Source organism: Aspergillus karnatakaensis (genome assembly GCF_047715665.1).
Source record: "Aspergillus karnatakaensis strain CBS 102800 unplaced genomic scaffold BJY04scaffold_31, whole genome shotgun sequence".
NCBI lineage: Eukaryota > Fungi > Ascomycota > Eurotiomycetes > Eurotiales > Aspergillaceae > Aspergillus > Aspergillus karnatakaensis.
Window position 1 is genome coordinate 309,264 of NW_027395743.1, and position 18,537 is coordinate 327,800.

General features: G+C 37.2%; 3 protein-coding genes across 3 annotated transcripts; 2 read left to right on the forward strand and 1 right to left on the reverse strand.

Annotated features, from left to right (window-relative positions):
• Positions 1 to 12,062: 12,062 nt before the first annotated feature.
• BJY04DRAFT_219372 (uncharacterized protein) lies at positions 12,063 to 12,311 on the forward strand (the record flags this gene model as incomplete). The annotated part of the gene is made up of 2 exons (XM_073716582.1): positions 12,063 to 12,202; positions 12,230 to 12,311. The coding sequence occupies 2 exons, from the start codon at positions 12,063 to 12,065 to the stop codon at positions 12,309 to 12,311; spliced, it is 222 nt and encodes a 73-aa protein (XP_073570189.1).
• A 1,911-nt stretch (positions 12,312 to 14,222) lies between these two features.
• BJY04DRAFT_228652 (FAD-dependent oxidoreductase) lies at positions 14,223 to 16,824 on the reverse strand (the record flags this gene model as incomplete). Its single annotated transcript, XM_073718891.1, has 9 exons — positions 14,223 to 14,718; positions 14,794 to 14,966; positions 15,074 to 15,221; positions 15,288 to 15,328; positions 15,505 to 15,686; positions 15,784 to 15,848; positions 15,906 to 16,079; positions 16,187 to 16,278; positions 16,765 to 16,824. 9 exons carry the CDS (start codon positions 16,822 to 16,824, stop codon positions 14,619 to 14,621), a joined length of 1,035 nt encoding a protein of 344 aa, XP_073570190.1. The 3' UTR covers positions 14,223 to 14,618.
• A 254-nt stretch (positions 16,825 to 17,078) lies between these two features.
• Positions 17,079 to 18,316, forward strand: BJY04DRAFT_228656 (uncharacterized protein). Its single transcript, XM_073718892.1, has one exon. It carries the CDS (start codon positions 17,220 to 17,222, stop codon positions 18,180 to 18,182), a length of 963 nt encoding a protein of 320 aa, XP_073570191.1. The 5' UTR covers positions 17,079 to 17,219; the 3' UTR covers positions 18,183 to 18,316.
• Positions 18,317 to 18,537: the final 221 nt, after the last annotated feature.

Consider the following 18,537-nt stretch of genomic DNA (forward strand, 5'->3'; position numbering starts at 1 on the left):
TTAATACTAGTATAATAAATATTAAATACCACGTTTCTATTAATCTAGCAGGACTAGAAGAAATTATACTAATACTAAATAATAATTTTAGCTAAGAAATTAAGGATATAATAATTCCTATAGACCTTAACTAATAAACCTTAATATAATACTTTCTAAAAAAGAAAAGAAATAATACTAAAAAAAAAAAATATACTTTACCTGCAGTAAATTAGGCTATAAAATAATAGACTACTCTTAAAAAAAGAAGCAGGGCTAGAAAAACTATAAAAGTTCTAGATAAAAAAAATAATTAAACACTATTATAAAGCTAATAATACTTAACACGATAAGAGAAATCGCCCTTATTAAAAAGATCCTAGAAGGGGAGGATAACTTACCTCTAACCTATAAAGAAGCTACAAGAATTACCTAGGAAATAAAAAAACTAGTTAGGTATATACTATACTAAGCTAGGGAGTTAAGAATAAGAAGATACCTAAGTAACTTACTTCTAAATTAGAGTAAATAAAATAAATAAGCCCTTAATAATATAACTAATATAAAGCTAGAAACTTACATGCGTGTTTAAACTAAGAAATATAATACTAGTTATAGTAGTAAGGCTTGTAAGCTTATATAAAAATATTATACTAAAAAATATTAACTCTAATAAATTTTATAAAATAACTAAGTTAAGAGGTTAGACAGGACTTATAAAAATAAATCTATTACTAAACTAGTTTAAGAAAAGGAGTATAGCAAATTCCTAGTTATTATATAGGACTTTAATCCTTTTAATAAATAATTTAGTACTTAAGTAGAAGGCCCTAATCCTAGTAGGGAAGAACTTATTAAGATACCTAAAACCCTAATTAAAAACCTTATCTAAAAAAGATTTAAAGATCCTTTTAGACTACTAAGTAATAAAAAAAGGCCTAATACTATAAAATAAAATTACTAAGAACGCAGGAGGATTAAAATTAAGTAAGAATAATAATAACTCTAGTAATAAATCATATTTTAATATTATTATATCTAGCTAATATACTAGGACAGGACTAATAAAGATTAGGTAGTATATAAATAATTCTATAATAAATATTTATAATTTTATAAAGCCTGCGGGCAAGATAACTAAGACTATTATAATAACTTAAAAGAAACTAGTAATATTATAATAAGATAATAGTATCCTAGGACACTATTATTAGGGGAGAAATATTATTAGCCACGGAAGATTATATTATTATAATATTTAGGCTCTTAATATATTAATTATTTTTAGTATTAGAACAGGCCTAGTAAATACTAATAAGTATAAATAAATATTAATTATTATATAATAGAGCCTACCCGGCGAGATACCTATAAAAAAAGTTATGTATATATATTATAGTAAAGGACTAAGGGAATAGTATACTAGGGTAGTACCTAGGTACCTAGTTAAGGACTATAAGGATAATATACTAGAATAGTATACTAGTAAAGGATATTTAAGGATACTTATTACTATTATATCTAGTTTTACTTATTTTTTATAATTAATATAAATTATTATCTTAGAGTTACTTTTAAATAGTAATATACTTGTATAAACTACTCTACAAGTATTTTATATATAAGATACTTGGCCTTGCTTATTTTAACTAAGCTTAACCCTAACCATAACTAGTCTTTATACTAGTTAGATATAAAGCTATTTAAAAAAAAGATTAAGTAAATTAAGTTAAGTGTTATAAGCTTATAAGAAGTTACCAGGGTTAGGAAGAAGCGAGAGGTTGGTTCTTCCGTAACAGGTAGCTCTTAGGAGTAGGCCCGCGGGGCTAGGAGGAGTTATAATAAGAAGGTTAGTGTTACGGAAGAACTAACCTAAGGCTTCTTCCTAACCCTGGTAATTTCTTGTAAGCTCGCAACGCTTGACTTACTTACTTAATTCTTTCTCCTTAATAGCTTTTATGTTTAATTAGTATAAGGACTAGTTATGGTCGGGGTTAAGCTTAGTTAAAGTAGGCAAGGCCAAGTATCCTATATATAAAATACTTGTAAAGTAGTTCGTACGAGTATATTACTATTTTAAAGGTAACTCTAAGATAATAATTTGTATTAATCACGAAGAATAAGTAAGACTAGATATAGTAGTAATAAGTATCCTTAAATATTTTTTATCCTAATTACTATCCTAATTACCTTTTTTCTATTATTAGCGTAGTAGTTTAAGTAGTAGTTCTTAGTAACTACTATCTTAACTACTAATACTTAGCTATTTATTATAATAGTTACTATAATAGTCTTATATAATCCGTAGCTTACCTTAGCTTTTTTCTACCTGCTTAGTAGCTTATTACTAGAGTATGCCAGACTATTATCCTAGGGCGATAATTATTATCTTATAACTGCTATTCCTTCTTAATAATGGTTCTTTCCTTAATAATAGTCCTTTATAAATTATTATTTTTCCCTAGTAGTGGTTTTTTGTAGGCTGCTATCTTCCTAGGGTTTTTATTTTTCTTAGATTACTATCCTCCTATAACTATAGTCCTAACTAACCTGCTATCTTTTCCTCCTAGCTATCCTAATTAGAATAGCTATCCTTATTTCTACTTTATAACCCCGCCTTGCTAGGTTCTTAATACTACTCCCCCTCTTTTTGCTTTTCATCCTAAGAAGTATAAGTAGTATAAGTTCCTGTTTTTTAGTGTTAGTAAGTTTTCCTTTTTTCTCTTACCTTTGCAATAGTTTATAATGTCCTAAGTCGCTAAGACCTTGAAAGCTAAATATTCTTAGTACAGCGAATTTATAGTTTAAGCCGATTTTATTAAATAAAAAGGTGCCCCTATTAATAATCCTTGTAAATATTATGCCCTTGCTGGCTCGCTCTGCGTTATAAGTTTATCTAGTAAAAACTATGCGTGGTACACCCGCCTTAGTTATAAGTACGAGAAATAGTTTTATAACAAGCGAGACTAGAGTTAAATAAAATAAAATAATAAGAAATATTTTACTAAACTAGAAGCTACTAAGGAGGAGCTTAAATAAGTAATACTCCTCCGCGAGCAGGAAATAAAATACCTAATAAGTAAAATCTACCGTATCTACTAACTTTAAAGATATAACAAGGAGCGTGGTAGTAAAATACTAGCCTATAATAGTACTTTTTTTAAGTAACTTAAAAAAAAGGATCTATTAACTACTAAGGATTACTAGGAGCTAGAGCGCCTTGCTAATAAGTATAAGACTACTTAGCTTACTATAATTTTAGACTTAACTAGTCTAAATTAGATAATTAGGTCCCTGATATTCTAGTAAAATATAAACTTTTTTACTTTTAAGATCCCTAGTAATACTCCTAAACCTTCTTCTAGTAACCTGTTAGGTTCTTAATAGGTTCCCAGGTATTTTTAGAGGTATTATATTTTTTCTACTTTACTAGGTATCTTGTTTTGCCGCTAACTCGCTTGTAGTTTAGAATCCTTTTAACTTTATATTCTACTTTATTTATTTCTTTAACTTTTATATATTTAGCGAGTTTAGTATTAATAAGTGCTGGTTCTAATAATAAGATATAAAAAACTAGGTATATATATTTTATTAAAGCTGGTAGCTTTAGTTAGTAATTAACTAGTCCTAGTTACTTCTTAATTTTAAATAGTCCTAAGCAGACGTGGTCCAGCTTTACGCTTAGTTATTTTATCTTAATATTTTATTATAAAAGGAAGACTTTCCCCTCCTCTTCTAGATCTAGTCTTTTAGATCTTTTCTTATTATAGTAGGTTACTATTTACATATTAATAAATTCTAAGTCTCTTAATAGTTAGGCTTGGATTATCTTTAATTTATTTATAAAAAAGTTAGCTTCCTTAGCTATTAATTCTTTTTATAATAGTTCCCTATATATACTTAGGTAATACTTATAATTAGCTTTAAATAGTATTATGCTGGTTATGCTATGAACTAAATTATTATATGCGAACTAGGCTATTAGTAGGTTATCCTCCTAGTTATCCTGTATATAGTTTACATAATATTACAGGTATTGTTTGACAGTTTGGTTCACTCTCTCTGTTTGTCCTTATAGTCTGGTCTTCGGCTGAGAGCATCTGCTTGCGCGTTCTTAGTTCCTTTATAGTATACTATCTTATAGTCGAACTGCGATAGTAGTTTAACCTATCTAGCTTGTTTCCTTGTTAATACTTTAATTATTATAAAGTAAGTTAGATTCTTATGGTCGGACCTGACTATAACTTGGTATCTTATACCTTTTAGGTAGATTTTCTAATATTTAAATACTACTATAATAGCTAGTAGTTCTTTATTATAGATATTATAATTTACTTCTAGTAGCGTGAATTTCTTTAAGTAAAAAGCTACTAGTCTTTTCTTACTGTTAGTTCTGGTTTAAGTTATTATAGCCCATAAAGCGTAGTCTAATATATTTATTTCTACTATTATAAGTAGAGCAGGATTATGTTACTTCTAAACTAGTAGATTAGCTAGGTTTTCTTTAGCTCTTTTAAAAGCTTGTTATTACTTATTTATTTACTTATACGGGATATTTTTCTTTAATAGTTTAAATAGGGGTTCTATTTTATAGGTGTACCCCTTAATATAGTATTAGTAATAGTTTAGTAAACTAATAAATTATTATAGTTTTTTAAGGTTCTTCGGCGTAGGCTATTCTTAAATTACTTTGACCTTTAATATTTCTGCCTAGATACTATCCTTGGTGATCTAGTGCCCTAAGAACTCTGTTTTTTTAATATAAAACTTGTATTTCTTAAGCTTGTATTTAAGGTTTGCCTTTTACAGCTCTGCTAATATTTCTTATATATCTAGTACGTGTTGCTCGAAGGTTTCCGAGTAAATAATAATATTATTAATATATATATATGTACATCTTAGTAGAACCTTTTATAATACTTCTTTAATATATTGCTAGAATAATACTAATACGTTGGTTAGCCCGAATAGCATAACCTAGTATTTATAAAAACCTTATTTTATTTTAAAAATAATCTTCTATTCTTCTCCCTCCTTAATCTTAATATAGTAATACGCGTTAGTTATGTCGAGTTTCGTAAACTATTTCGCTCCGCGCAGCCTATCTTAGATATTATTAATTAAGGGTAAAGAGTACTAATCCTTGATTATTGCGTTATTAAGTAGTTAGTAATTAATATAAAGTTACTCTTTTCCTCCCTTTTTTAGGATAAATAGGACTCCGTGTCTTATTAGAGACTTTAACTTCCGGATAATCCTAATAAGTTCTTTAACGTTAATGTATTCCTTTAGCAACCTATTATATTTATTATTTAGTAAGATTATTTATTAATAATCTAATACTTTTCCTTCCTAAATAGGTATAGTGTAGTTATGGGGCCCGTGCGGTAGTAGCGCCGGGTTCTTAGGTTTCCTAAAAATATCTTGAAATTAATTATACTTTTTCGGGACTTTCTAGAATAGCTTAGTATTACTCGTGACTACTACTAGCTGCTAAGCCTTCTCCCTATCTTTTTTTTTATTTTTAATAATTTTGTAATATTATCTTGTTTCGCTAGTAGCCTAACTAAGAATATTTATTAACTATGCTCTCTCTAATAGTTACTTTATTATTATAATAATAGAAATAACTAGATTTCTTTTTTCTAGGGTTATATAATTATCTTTAGGTATTAACCTCCTTGTAAGTTATCTAACTACCTACTTAATTTTGTTCTAAGCATGTTACTAGCTACTAGCCCTAACTAGTACCTTCTTTTTTATTTATAAGCGTTTCTTTTTTTATTAAAGTGTCTTCTTGCTTTAATTAATATCTAGGTTATGATCCTCGAGCCACGGGATCCCTAATACTATATTATACTTGCCTAGAGGAGTCACGTTAAAACTTAGTTCGCAGTATTTCTTATATACTACTATAAGTAGCAGTACTAATTTGATTATTAGTTCGAGAGTTCCTAGGTTCTTGCTGTTTAATCTATTAATTAGCGTGGGAACTTTTTTTCTTATGCTTGGTAATTTATAAAAGTTTATAAATTTAGGGTTTATAAAATTACTAGTTATTCTTAAGTTAATTATAGCGTCTGCTGGCCATCTATTAACTTATATTAATAGTTTAAGGTATTATCCTTATTATATTACTATTAAGAATCCTGGTAAAGCTAGTTCGTCGCCCTCTAGGGATTCTAGTTCCTAGTTAGATATTTTATTATACTATAGTAGTATTAGTACTAGTCCTGCCTCCTTCTTTCTTATATTATAGTAGAGATATAGTATTTTATAGTAATAGAGCCATGTTTTAAATATATAATCTAGGTATCTCTTATACTTTTTGCACGTGTAGTTTATCTAATAGCACAGGTATTTTATATTATTTTTAATATATCTGGGCGCGACTAGGTTATACTCTACTAGATTTTTTAGAGTGTCGTGTTATAGTACTAGATACCTTTACTTATAGTAGGTAACTTATAGTTACTAGTCGTACTTAGAGTATTTAATATAGTACTTGCAGTTATATTATTAGTAGTAGTAGTATTTATAATTAAGTAAGCTTCTTTATTTTCTGCTAGTTTCTTTTAGGTTATTATAGTAGTCTTAGTTATCTCGCCCGCAGGCTTTGTAAAATTATAAGTATTTATTATAAAATTATTTATAAACTACCTAATCCTTATTAGTCCTATCCTAGCATGTTAGCTAGATATAGTAATATTAAAACGCGATTTATTACTAGAGTTATTATTATTCTTGCTTAATTTTAGTTTTCCTGTGTTCTTAGTAATTTTATTTTATAGTATTAGGCCTTCTCTTATTACCTAGTAGTCTAAAAAGATCTTCGAATCTTTCCTAAATAAGGTTTTTAATTAGGGTTTCAGGTACCTTAATAGGTTTCTCCCTGCTAGGATTAGGGCCTTCTACTTAAGTACTAAATTATTTATTAAGAGGGTTAAAGTCTTACGTGATAGCTAGGAATTTACTATGCTTTCTTTCTTAAACTAGCTTAGTAATAGATTTATTTTTATAAGTCCTGTCTAATCTCTTAACTTAGTTATTTTACAAAATCTATTAGAGTTAATATTCTTTTATATAGTACTTATACATGAGCCTACGGGTCTTGCTGCTATAACTAGTATTATATTTTCTAGCCTAGATATATATATAAGCTTCTAGCTTTATATTAGTTATACTATTAAAGACTTATTTATTTTATTTGCTCTAGTCTAGAAGTAAGTTACTTAGGTATTCCCTAGCTCTTAACTTCCTAGCGTAGTATAATATATACCTGACTAGTTCTTCTATTTTCCGGGTAATTCTTGTAGCTTCTTTGTAGGTTAGAGGTATGTTTATATTTTTTATATGCTCTGCTTCTTCCGGGGATATAGTAAAAAGGTTTTCTTCCCTAGTCGCGTTAAGCGTTATTAGCTTTATAGTAGTATTTAATTATTTTTTTTATCTAGAACTTTTATAGTTTTTCTAGCCCTGCTTCTTTCTCTAAGAGTAATCTATTATTTTATAGCCTAATTTACTGTAGGTAAAGTATAGATTCTTTTTTTAGTGCTGTTCCCTTTTTTTCTTAAAAAGTATTATATTAAGGTCTATTAATTAAGGTTTATAAGAATTATTATATCCCTGATTTCTTAGCTAAAATTATTATCTAGTATTAGTGTGGTTTCCTCTAGTCCTGCTAGATTAATAAAAGCATAATACTTAGTATTTATTATACTAGTACTAATAATAACCTTCTCTCCTTGCCTGCAGGTCTTAGAGTTAGTTATTAATTTATACTGCTTGCTTAACTATTTCTTTAATAATTTTAGGTCTATTTATAATAGCTATTTTTTTAAGGATCTCTTATTTAAGTCCTTCCTTAAATTACCTAATAAAGGCCTTGTTATCCTAAAATATGCGTGATTATAATTACGCGAACTTAGATATATAATAAAATATATTACCTGTCTGCCTTAGTCGTCTTATTTCGTGTTTAGTATTTTAAGTAGTATTAATATTACTAAAAATATTTTCTAAGTATTTTTTAAAGATATTATAGTCTATAAAGATTTCCTTAGTATTATTAGTTATATTATCCGCGTTAGTGGTTTAGTATTCCCTTATAAAAGGTTTAAACTATTTATAAGCTGCCCTAGTAAGGTAAGTAAAGGCAAAGAGAACTTTATCTTCTTATCCTATAAACTTATTTTTATTAATATTAAAATAGGTATTTATCTAGGTCTACTAGTACCTAAGCTTAGATTAAGTACTATTAAAAAATTTAGAGGTTTTAAGTTTTATAGTTTTTATAATAAGCTTGTTACTAAGTTCGAGGACCTGTTCCTAGAGCTATTTAATTATTTCTTAAGCTTTACTAGTAGGAGTAGCGTTATGCTAATTAAGGTTATTAGTTAAGCTATTAATAGTCGCGGCTTAACTATTAAGCTGCTCCTATATAATATAAATAATAGATTAAAATTACTTTATATTAGTAGAGGGTCGGTTAGCTTGCTAATTTCTTCTAAAAGCCATAGTAATAGTTATTTTAAGTTAAGATAAGATACTTGTGTTAACTAGTGATTAATATATTATGGAAGAACTAACCTAAGGCTTCTTTCTAACCCTAGTAACCTCTTGTAAGCTCGTAATACTTAACTTACTTACTTAATTCTTTTTTCTTAATAACTTTTATATCTAACTAGTATAAGGACTAGTCACGGTTAGGGTTAAGCTTAGTTAAAGTAGGCAAGGCTAAGTATCCTACATATAAAATACTTATAGAGTAGTTTATACGAGTATATTACTATTCTAAAAGTAACTCTAAGATAATAATTTATATTAATTATAAAGAATAAGTAAGACTAGATATAATAGTAATAAGTATTCTTAAATATTCTTTATCCTGATTATTATCCTGACTACCCTTTTTCTATTATTGGCGTGGTAGTTTAAGTAGTAATTCTTAGTAATTACTACCTTAACTACTAATACTTAGCTGTCTACTATAGTAGTTACTATAGTAGTCTTATATAACCTGTAGCTTACCTTAGCTCTCTTTTACTTGCTTGGTAGCTTACTACTAGAGTATGCTAGACTATTATCCTAGGGTAATAATTATTATCCCGTGACTGCCGTCCCTTCCTAATAGTGGTTTTTTTTTTAATAGTAGTTTTTTATAGACTACTATCTTCCTAGGGTTCTCGTCCTTTTTAGATTATTATTCTCTTGTAATTATAGTCCTGACTAACTTGCTGTCTTTTCTTCCTAGCTGTCCTAACTAGAATAGCTGTCCCTGTTTCTGCCTTGCGACCCTGCCTTGCTGGGTTCTTAACAGTTAGTAGGTAGCTGATTAGAAGTTAACTTTACTTATTAAGAATCCCTTTATAAAGTTTTATAAAGCTTAATAAAATACTTACCTAAGCTGCGGGCTAGTAGTAAATATTTATTATAGTAATTATAAATATCCCGCGTATTATAGTCTAAGGAGGAAGGTAGTTAATAATATTAGCCTGTAGTTATATTACTAAATAGCTATACTTAAGAGTTAACAGGCTATTTAAAAGGTTTAGCCCTTATTAAATAATAGGAAGAATAATAAAGGCGGGGAAGGCAGGAGTAGGAGTAATTATTATTATATTCGTGGACTACTTAAGGTTAGCTAATACCTTTATAAAATAAGAAATAAGTAAGGTAATCGCAGAAGCGAGGTAATTACTAAGAAATAAGTAAGGTAATTATAGAAGTAAGGTGATTACTAAGAAACAGGCGAGGTAATTACAGAAGCGAGGTAATTGTAGAAGCAAGGTGATTACTAGGAAACAAGTAAGGTATTACTCGCGAGTAATAGAAATAACACCTGTAGAAGGAAATAAATAATATAAAATAAGGAATTAATAATAGATTAGTAAACTATAGAACCGTGTACCTATTATTAGTATAGTACGCGGGGATAAAAAAAGAAAGAAGAAAAAAAATAAGTTAGGAGAGGAAGAGGTTTTATATAGGTATTATTCCTTCTAAAAGTAAGGTGAATTTTAACTTTACCTACGCGGTTACCTACTAGAAGCGCTTAAAGGAAGTAATACTTCTCTAGGTACTTTATAAGATAGTACTTTACTTAAGTACTTACTTCATACTTTACTTAAATATTTTATAAAACTCTTACTTAAGATAAAGTTCTACTAGTTAAGAGCTGCTAATCCCACGCAGATTTTACTTACTTTATTTTACAAATACTTTACAAAGCTATACTAGTTATAAAAGCTGCTCGCGAGGAATATTTATATAATTATATTATCCGCAAGAGATAGGAGAGTATTAAGAAAATAATTTTATATACTACTATATAATGGTAAGTTACCCGCGAGAAGGCTTTTTCCTTTTTTATAGTAGCTTTTCCCTTTATAAAGAGGTTTTACTAGTTATATAGCGTTTTTACTAGCGCTTGCTAAGTATATATCTAGATTAAATAACAAGAATCCCTGGCCTTAGGGACCAAGGCCTGCGAGGGGGGAGAATAATTATAAGAATACGCAAATATCCTGCTAGTACTAACTTAGCTGCGGGCTAACTAAGCATATACTAACTTTAGAATCCTTATAAAGCGAGATTCTGAACCTTAGTGTTAATCTATACTATTTCCGTGATCTTTAAAAACAGCCCTTATTTCCTTATTAGGTTCCCGAGTCTTGAATATGCTGATTCAACCAAGTCTATAAGAAACCCCTTTCTCACAGTTATGCTGTACACGGGCAGCCTCCCTAGCCACTCGCGGCTGCTATTCTCCTCTACTTATGGGCTGGGCTGCTGCTACTACTGTTACTGCTGCGCCGCCTGCGTGCGCGTAATAAATACTAGCACCTGCTGCCACGGCCGCGCGTGCTGCTACATGCTTGTCTTGTTTATATACGCCTGTAATAGCTAGTATAGTATCTAGCCCGCCTCCGTGCGTGCCGCCTCCACGCGGATGCCCGCGCTGTACTACTATATAGTCCGCTAGCTGCGGCGCGCTAGCTGGTCCATAGTATCCTAAATCACCCGCACTACCTACTCTACATAGTCCGCGGGATCCTCCGCATCCTCTATATCCTTTATAGGCGACTCTACTAGCTGCTGCAAGTCCTGCGAGTACACGCTATCTAAATACCGCGCCCACCCTATTATACGTAGCTATAAGTTAGTATTTATAGCCTTATTTACCTAGATAATAGCTTACTACTTATACTAGGCACGCGCGTGCTCTTATATAATAACTATAATATTTATAACTAGCTAGGCCTACTTTATAAGTAGTAGCAGGCTACTTAGGCAGCTATCTAAGTATTAGATATAAATATAATAAGACCTAGGGCCTAATAGGAATACCTGCTGCTATGCTACACGTGTGAATAATACTACTAGCTCTACCTCCCCGCAGGCCTTCTCCCGCGGGCTTATATAGCTAGGGTAGTACTACTGCAACTACTAGTAGATAGTCTACTAATACTTACGCATAGAATTAATACTACCTGCTATATACTAGTACTAGGTAGGGTCACGCTAGCATAAAAACCTATTAGTATAGCATAGTAATATAAGTAGCGGCTAGTCTAATACCCGCGGGATCTAGATAGTATAATTATCTTACTAGATATCCTGCCATGAATAGACTCCCTACGTGACCTGGCTAGCTGCTTAGTAGTTATATCTATACTACTCCTTTAAATGGCGCTGGATGTCTGCCGGCCGCACGCCATGCCTGCACTGGCGGCAAACAATAAGTTGCAAGCGGGGGATCTTTTTAAATAACTGGCTCTCCATGGGGCAACTAAACGAACCAATCAATAACTGGTTGATGACTGCTTGATGACTGCTTGATGACTCCTTGCTGGATGACTGCTTGATGAACCGGGAATAATAATAATGATGGTCGCGAATGGGAATTTGGAGATGGATTAATCATCAATAATAAATAACTAACAAACATTTATTGCTTGGTTGGTTTCCATGGGGCCCAGCAGCACCTGGAATACGCGGGGGAATCCGCCACTTCCGCCTCTACCACCCCACCTGGTTGTACCCGTACCCCAACAAAAACCCGCTGCTTTTAAATCCGCGCCATGCCACTGTTTTTGCCTCTCATGCTTCGCAACTGCATACATGGCTTAATAACTCCTCAAGCTACCAAGTGCACAACCCCCGGTCCCGCTGCGACCGGAGCTGCGCGTACGGACGGGGTGGACATCAATGCGGACGGCCTGTAACTGCCATCTTGCTAACCAATCAGCGGCGCCGCTTCGCCCCACCGGCGCCGGAACCCCAATCGGGATGGGCCCTCATCCGCCCACGGCTTCTGGTTTAGGGTTTAAGATTATGTTTGTCTCTATCTTCGAAAACGTCTGTTTCAACCCTGTTCAACCGCCTCAGGTGACCCCCGATATATTTCTTAGAGCGTCGCTAGCGCCTGGATACATGGGATGATCTCTAGCGTGTAGCAAGCCGCAAGGTTTCCACGACATAAAGATCTCGACTAAAGGAACGTACGTGGATTTTGTACTTGCCAGTCTGAAGCTTCTGTTTCTGTGTAACAACATTCCAACTGCTAGGATCGCTGCATGTGAGGGCGACAGAAACCTTAGTAGATCTCCCGAACGGACCTTCTCTGGGCCATGTAGCCGCTAGATCTGGCCTCCTGAAATTCTTCAGTGCCAGTCTTCTCTGCAACTGTGTTCCACAAATCAAAAGGACCGCGTTGGAGAAATTCCTCATTGGCATGGAGAGACTGACACCAAGTTGTTCCCCCAGTATGCCTACCTGTCCGATATGGCCATATTGAGTTCTAGCAAAGCAGCCGCAACACCAGAGTGCCTCCCCATGCGGTGCACCATTCCGAGATAGTATTAGGCTGGTCTAGGCTTGAGTTTAGGTATGTGGAGAAACCGAGCAAGAATGTGGCTTTGGCCAATCATAGCAAGTTTGCAGGCTTTGGTTCGCTTGGCGCGAATATGAAATGTCTCGCACTGGTTCTCATTGTGCAAGCATTTCAGCACAGACTTGTTGTCAGAGAGCGCGCTGCTCAGCCTAATTTGATTCATCCACATGGATGCCGTCGCAGACTCCACAAGCAGCCCTCTGTTTTCGACCCAGAAGCGTCCGCGGCGATCTACAATCGCCTGTACCCTCTGTCGCCTGTGCAAGTCAAGGTAATTTAGTTCGAGCTTCTCCCTGTTCTCACATGGCTCAATCTCGGCTCAGTGTGATGGGAAAGCCCCTTGCGGTTATTGTCTTCAGTGCGGTGCAGATTGTTTCTTCCACGACAGAAAGCGACGCTATGAGGATAGTGCCATAATCTTCAATAAAGTCGACACGTTTCCCCTTATCCTGTATTAGCCCCGCCAGGGACGCCTAACGTTCGTTGATAGTAGTCAACTTGACCATGAAGCATCGTCTCGCGATGCTCCGCTGATTAGGAGCTCTACAGCACTTCAGACTCCGAATTAGCTGACCATGAGATGTCCAAGATTGCAGTGGGTGATATCACCTCTGGCGGTGCAGGGTTTGGCGAAGTCAATACAGACACCAGCGGTGTTGAGTACAATGGACCGGGTGGTAATTATACGTTTATAAGGCAGTTCTGGGATTTTGCATTAGAATATAATATGCCAGACAAAGGGAGATCCGGTCTATTAGACGGTCGCCTGTCGGTGGTTATATACCTCTCCACTCCGACAGGAAATACCACTAAACGAGCCCTCATGTCCTCCTTGATTTGTCCGGGATCAGGCTCGGTAACTTATTGCCCTGTCGCTCGATTATTGCGTCCAAACTACCAAATTTGGGACGTCCAGTACGAGTGCATTCGTACCTACTTTCGGACAATTCACATCAGATATCCGTCGCTTTTGAAAAGCTCTTTCCTTGAAAGGTCCCGTGAGATTATTCGGGATTATATGACCCCACCGCCCGGGACAAATTCATTCGCTCCCTTAAGCACTTTACTTCGCTTTACTTGACCGTCCTTGCCCTGGGTGTCCTGTTAAGCGATGGTTTAGTGCGCTTCGTCCTAGAGTTCCGCAGATCGCCATAGTTGTTTCAGAAGCCGAACTCTGCTGGCCAGACAAAGTTGGCACCGAGATCCCTTTCTTGTGGACTGGCAGATACTTTCTTTCACTGATATGTTTAAGAGCTCATTATTGGAGAATACACAGGCACTCTTTCTAATGGTACGCATGACTTGGCCTTTTGTACTATAGATAGTTCTAACCACCCGATCAAACAGTCTGTAATTTGCCAAACGGCCCTCAGGCCGTACAGTAGTTATGTATTCAGTGGACTAGCCATCCATACTACAAGCGCTATCGAGTCGCGATTCGACTTCCCTCTGGATCAAACATTGCTAAGTGCGACCTCGTGGTAAGCAATAATGAACCACCAATGTGTTACTGGTTGACTAGGGGTCCAAAAACGAGTAATGGGACCGGGCTGACCTTGATAGTGAATTATGTGCGTTGTCACGACGAGACCTGTGGCTGAATCCTTATCTTCAGCACATGTGCCAACCATGGTTCAGCCACCGGTGCATTCTTACTGACCATACTTTCTATACTAACTTTCCCGACCCCCATTACCAGAGCAGGTTTAGCGCAAGTTCGTACCCCACAGACTCCGACTCCAAGTTAGACACCAGGTTGTCCTCCATTTAATTTCGACGACCGTGCGATCCATTCTTTAGCTCCATTGTACGAGTAGTTGAAATGGGCAAATTCCTCCGTGTTACTATCCGCCCCAGGCTATTAGTACTTGACCCAAGGAAATATGAGACGGAAAGGATGATAATCAAGGGTGACAAACAGTTTAATCTCAATGCTGTTGGCATCAGTTGCAGGGCGGGCTTGTTGACGTGAGTACTTCTGTACAAGAGTGGCACGTTGGTAGCGAGCTTCAAACACGTTCGCAAGACGTTGGGTGACCTGTTCTTGGCTTGGCCGGCCTTTTATATCTTCGAAGAAGGAACCGAGTGCCTCCTAATAAGGAGAAAATCATGATTTATAATTAGTAGCAGCATCGCGTTGGAGACGGGAGAAAGGTCTGTCATTCGACAAAGAAATTATAATAAGGACACCAGACTTACCGCATCTTCGATCGCCTGGCTTGCGCCTTGCCCTTGGGCTGGCAGCATAGCATGTGCTGCATCACCAACCAGGATAGCCCTACCCTTTGTCCAAGTCTCGAGCGGATCAAGGTCTCGTAGCTGCCAAAGACCCATTGATGTTATGTTCCTCCCAACATTACAGACATGTCAGCTTGGACATCGTTATATAGGCTACGCCGAAACATGTGCTTACCGGAATGGCTCCACCAGCCAGGACGGAATGTCCGAAAAGGTCTAGAAGAATCTAAGAGGGTCACCAACCGATGTCCAACTCGTATTGGATGCGTCCTCGCGTATGTCACCTGCAGCCAGTTTCTGTCAATAGCCCGTCTGGTTTCATGGCAGTAGCTATACCATGGCAAGAGCAACAAGCGAAAGGGTTGGGACTCACTATCGGGTGCGAGCGCCACCACTGAGTATGACTCTCCGTGCCTGTCAGGTCCCATTACCAGACGGTGGTCATGGCAAAGTACCATGGTTGTAAACTCATCCCTCGGATTGATATATTGAGTGAATTTAGCCGCCTGTTCCATATGTTGCATGGGTATCTGCGGTACGTTGGCATGTTTTAGCTTCTCTTGACACGAGTTTCCTGGATGCGTGTCTTACCAGGAACCGATAAGCTGTCACCGGGGAGCAAGCAAGAGTCAGTAGGGCTTTGACCATTTACTTTCAAGATCAGGACTGACCCGAGAGACCCGTCTTGACAGCATTCTGGGTGCGATCCAAGACAAAATGCCGAATAGTGCTTTTGCTTTGGATAGATTATATCTGTTAGCTTCCATGACAGTGCTCGAAGCTTGAAACTTACATGCCATCTGCCCCGATAATTAGATCTGCATGTAGAGCCACTTTGTCGGTTGTGATCACGCTTCCTGCTGTAGTATCACACTTATCGACACGCTGTGAAGTCAAGATTTTGGCCGGAGGGCCGAAACGCTTGGGATCCACAGCAGCCTCTCTCAAGGCATCAAGCAGGTCTTGTCTATTGTATTGCGCGTAAGCCAAATGGCAGGATAAGAGCCTGTCGGCATTTACCGGTGATAAATCATGCGCGACTAAAACGCTCTCAACGTCAGCTTTGCTTCCAACACCACCGGCATCATCCTTACCCCGCCGTATTTCTCCTGCGTATTCACGGTAATCTCTTTAGCAAGTGTGCCATCAGAACGGAAGAGTCGGAACTAGTCAGACGTGAGCTTTCTGGTAGATGTTTACTGCACGGGGTATCACGTAGGTTGATCTAACCCCTTTATCGGCCGCGCATTTCCTACAGGAAAATATGAGACATCGAAACAATGGGCCGACGAGGTTCACTTTGTGCTTACTTGGAATTCAGTATGGACTGCAGTCCCCACCAGTCCTCGACGATCCTTTGCAACAATCAGCTACTTGCCCTCAAACATCTCCACTTACTCCGATGCGTTCGGCTGTAGGCTGCGTTATTAAACCCTTCGTTAGCGTCGGTTATTCCAGAAGATGCCCCAAACAGGGATTACATACGAGATGCCAGCCCCAATCTCTCGTAGTTGCGATGATTGTTCGAGAATAGTAATCGCACGACCCTTCCCCGGAGAGCCACGGCCTGGGAAGATCTGTCAGTGCCGGTTTTCGAAATGGCCCAGCGACCCCATTGCTGTGTGGTTCTGTTTGCTGTTCGAAAGTCTGACCGTTGCCAACCCTGCGATTCCACCACCGACAATGATGATTCGAAACTGCTGGTTGTCCATATTGTATTTGAAAGCAATAGTCGATCCACACTCCAACAGACAAATATCCACAAGTGAGAAAGACTTGTGCTTATATGTCTATAGCGATTCCCGTATTTCAGAGAAATGAGAAGGCCGGATTCGGTTTCCGAACGCGATCAACCCCCACCGGAGCCTGAGGATTCCCATCGGAGACGCGGTCGGAAAGACTCCAGCAGAGGTCGGAAAAGGGAAAGCTTTCCGGTATTACCCTGAATTCAAATGCCCTCTTTGCGGGGGACGAGAGTTTTGCATATAAGGTCCTTCCACTACTACCGTCTTGACCACGATTCCCGAAACACAAGTTGCTTGCTATCCATAATTCATATTACTGCTTAAATTGTTATCTGAATCCGTCGAGACCAGGCTCGTACACAATGTCTTTAGTCACCACCATGACAACCTCAGCATCCGTCCAGAACGATGGGCGCCTCCGGCTCACCGGCGACGAGCCCTCCTTAGGAGACTGGCGCGACGACCTAGTCCGTGATGGGTATGCCGTTATCAAGGGGGCAATCCCACTGGATCGAGCTCAGGCGTACGCCGATGAGTTGTACTCCTGGCTAGAAGGATTCAGCCTTGGCTTTGACCGCAACGATCTCTCCACAGCACGCGAAAAACACCTACCCATCATCAACGAAAAGGGAATGTGCTGGTGGTACGGCCTCGCCCACGAGGACTTTGTCTGGAAGATCCGAGCAGAACCCGGGGTTGTCGGTGCCTTTGAAAAGGTCTACGCCACCGAGGACTTGATTGTCTCGTTCGACGCTGTCAACTTTACTTTCCCCGGCCGCGACGACATCGCTCCCAACAAGCCCTGGCCGCACCAGGACCAAAACCCGGATACTCGTGGATTCCGGTGTCTCCAAGGCTTGGTGAATATTCTCCCCAATGGCCCTCAGGACGGAGGGCTCATTGTTTGCAAAGGGGGACATCTGCTCTCCGAGCAATTCCACCAGGAGATGAAAGACGAGCCCCGCATCAAGGGCTTTTTCGATGAATGGTACGGGTATACGGAGGCTGGTATGAAGTGGCTTGAGGACCGTGGACTTAAGTGGCACAAGGTCTCGGTGGAACCTGGCGACTTGATTGTCTGGGATTCCCGAACACCGCATTACAATCTGCCTTCGAGCTCGACACGTCCGAGGTTCTGTGTCTATACATGCTATATGCCTGTGGGGGATGTTACACAAGATGATCTTCGGAGAAAGAAGGAGGCTTTTGAGGGGTATCGCACCACCTCGCACTGGCCCAATGCTACATTCATTGGCCCTGCAGACGCAACAAGGGATGGCAACCCATGTCCGTATAACCGGAGAGAGCCAACGATGAAGCCTTAGCTAAATGAGAGAGGTTATAGGCTCACCGGGATCCCCTACATTAAGTGAGGATCCCTGTTTTTTTTTGTGGCTATGCTTCTATGTATCCACCGTCTACATGTGGTTTATTGTCGCGGATGTGGGAAATAGGGCATACAATCTGATATAGAATTCCGATATTGCTGTACAGAACACACATATATATCTTTCAGTCAATAAAATCCATTTTATAGTTGACAGCAGACCCATTGCATGTTAACCTGCAAAATCAATCCAAAATTCATCATCCCACTCAGCCCCAAGATTCCAGTTCCCGTCCGGAAAAGTTGTGATGTGTTTCAACAGCCCCAAGCCGTCACCACCGAGTAACTGATTG

What these genes read in the sequence shown, in the direction of transcription:
- BJY04DRAFT_228656 (XM_073718892.1), top strand. Translation starts at nt 17,220, where the DNA reads ATGTCTTTAGTCACCACCATGACAACCTCAGCATCCGTCCAGAACGAT.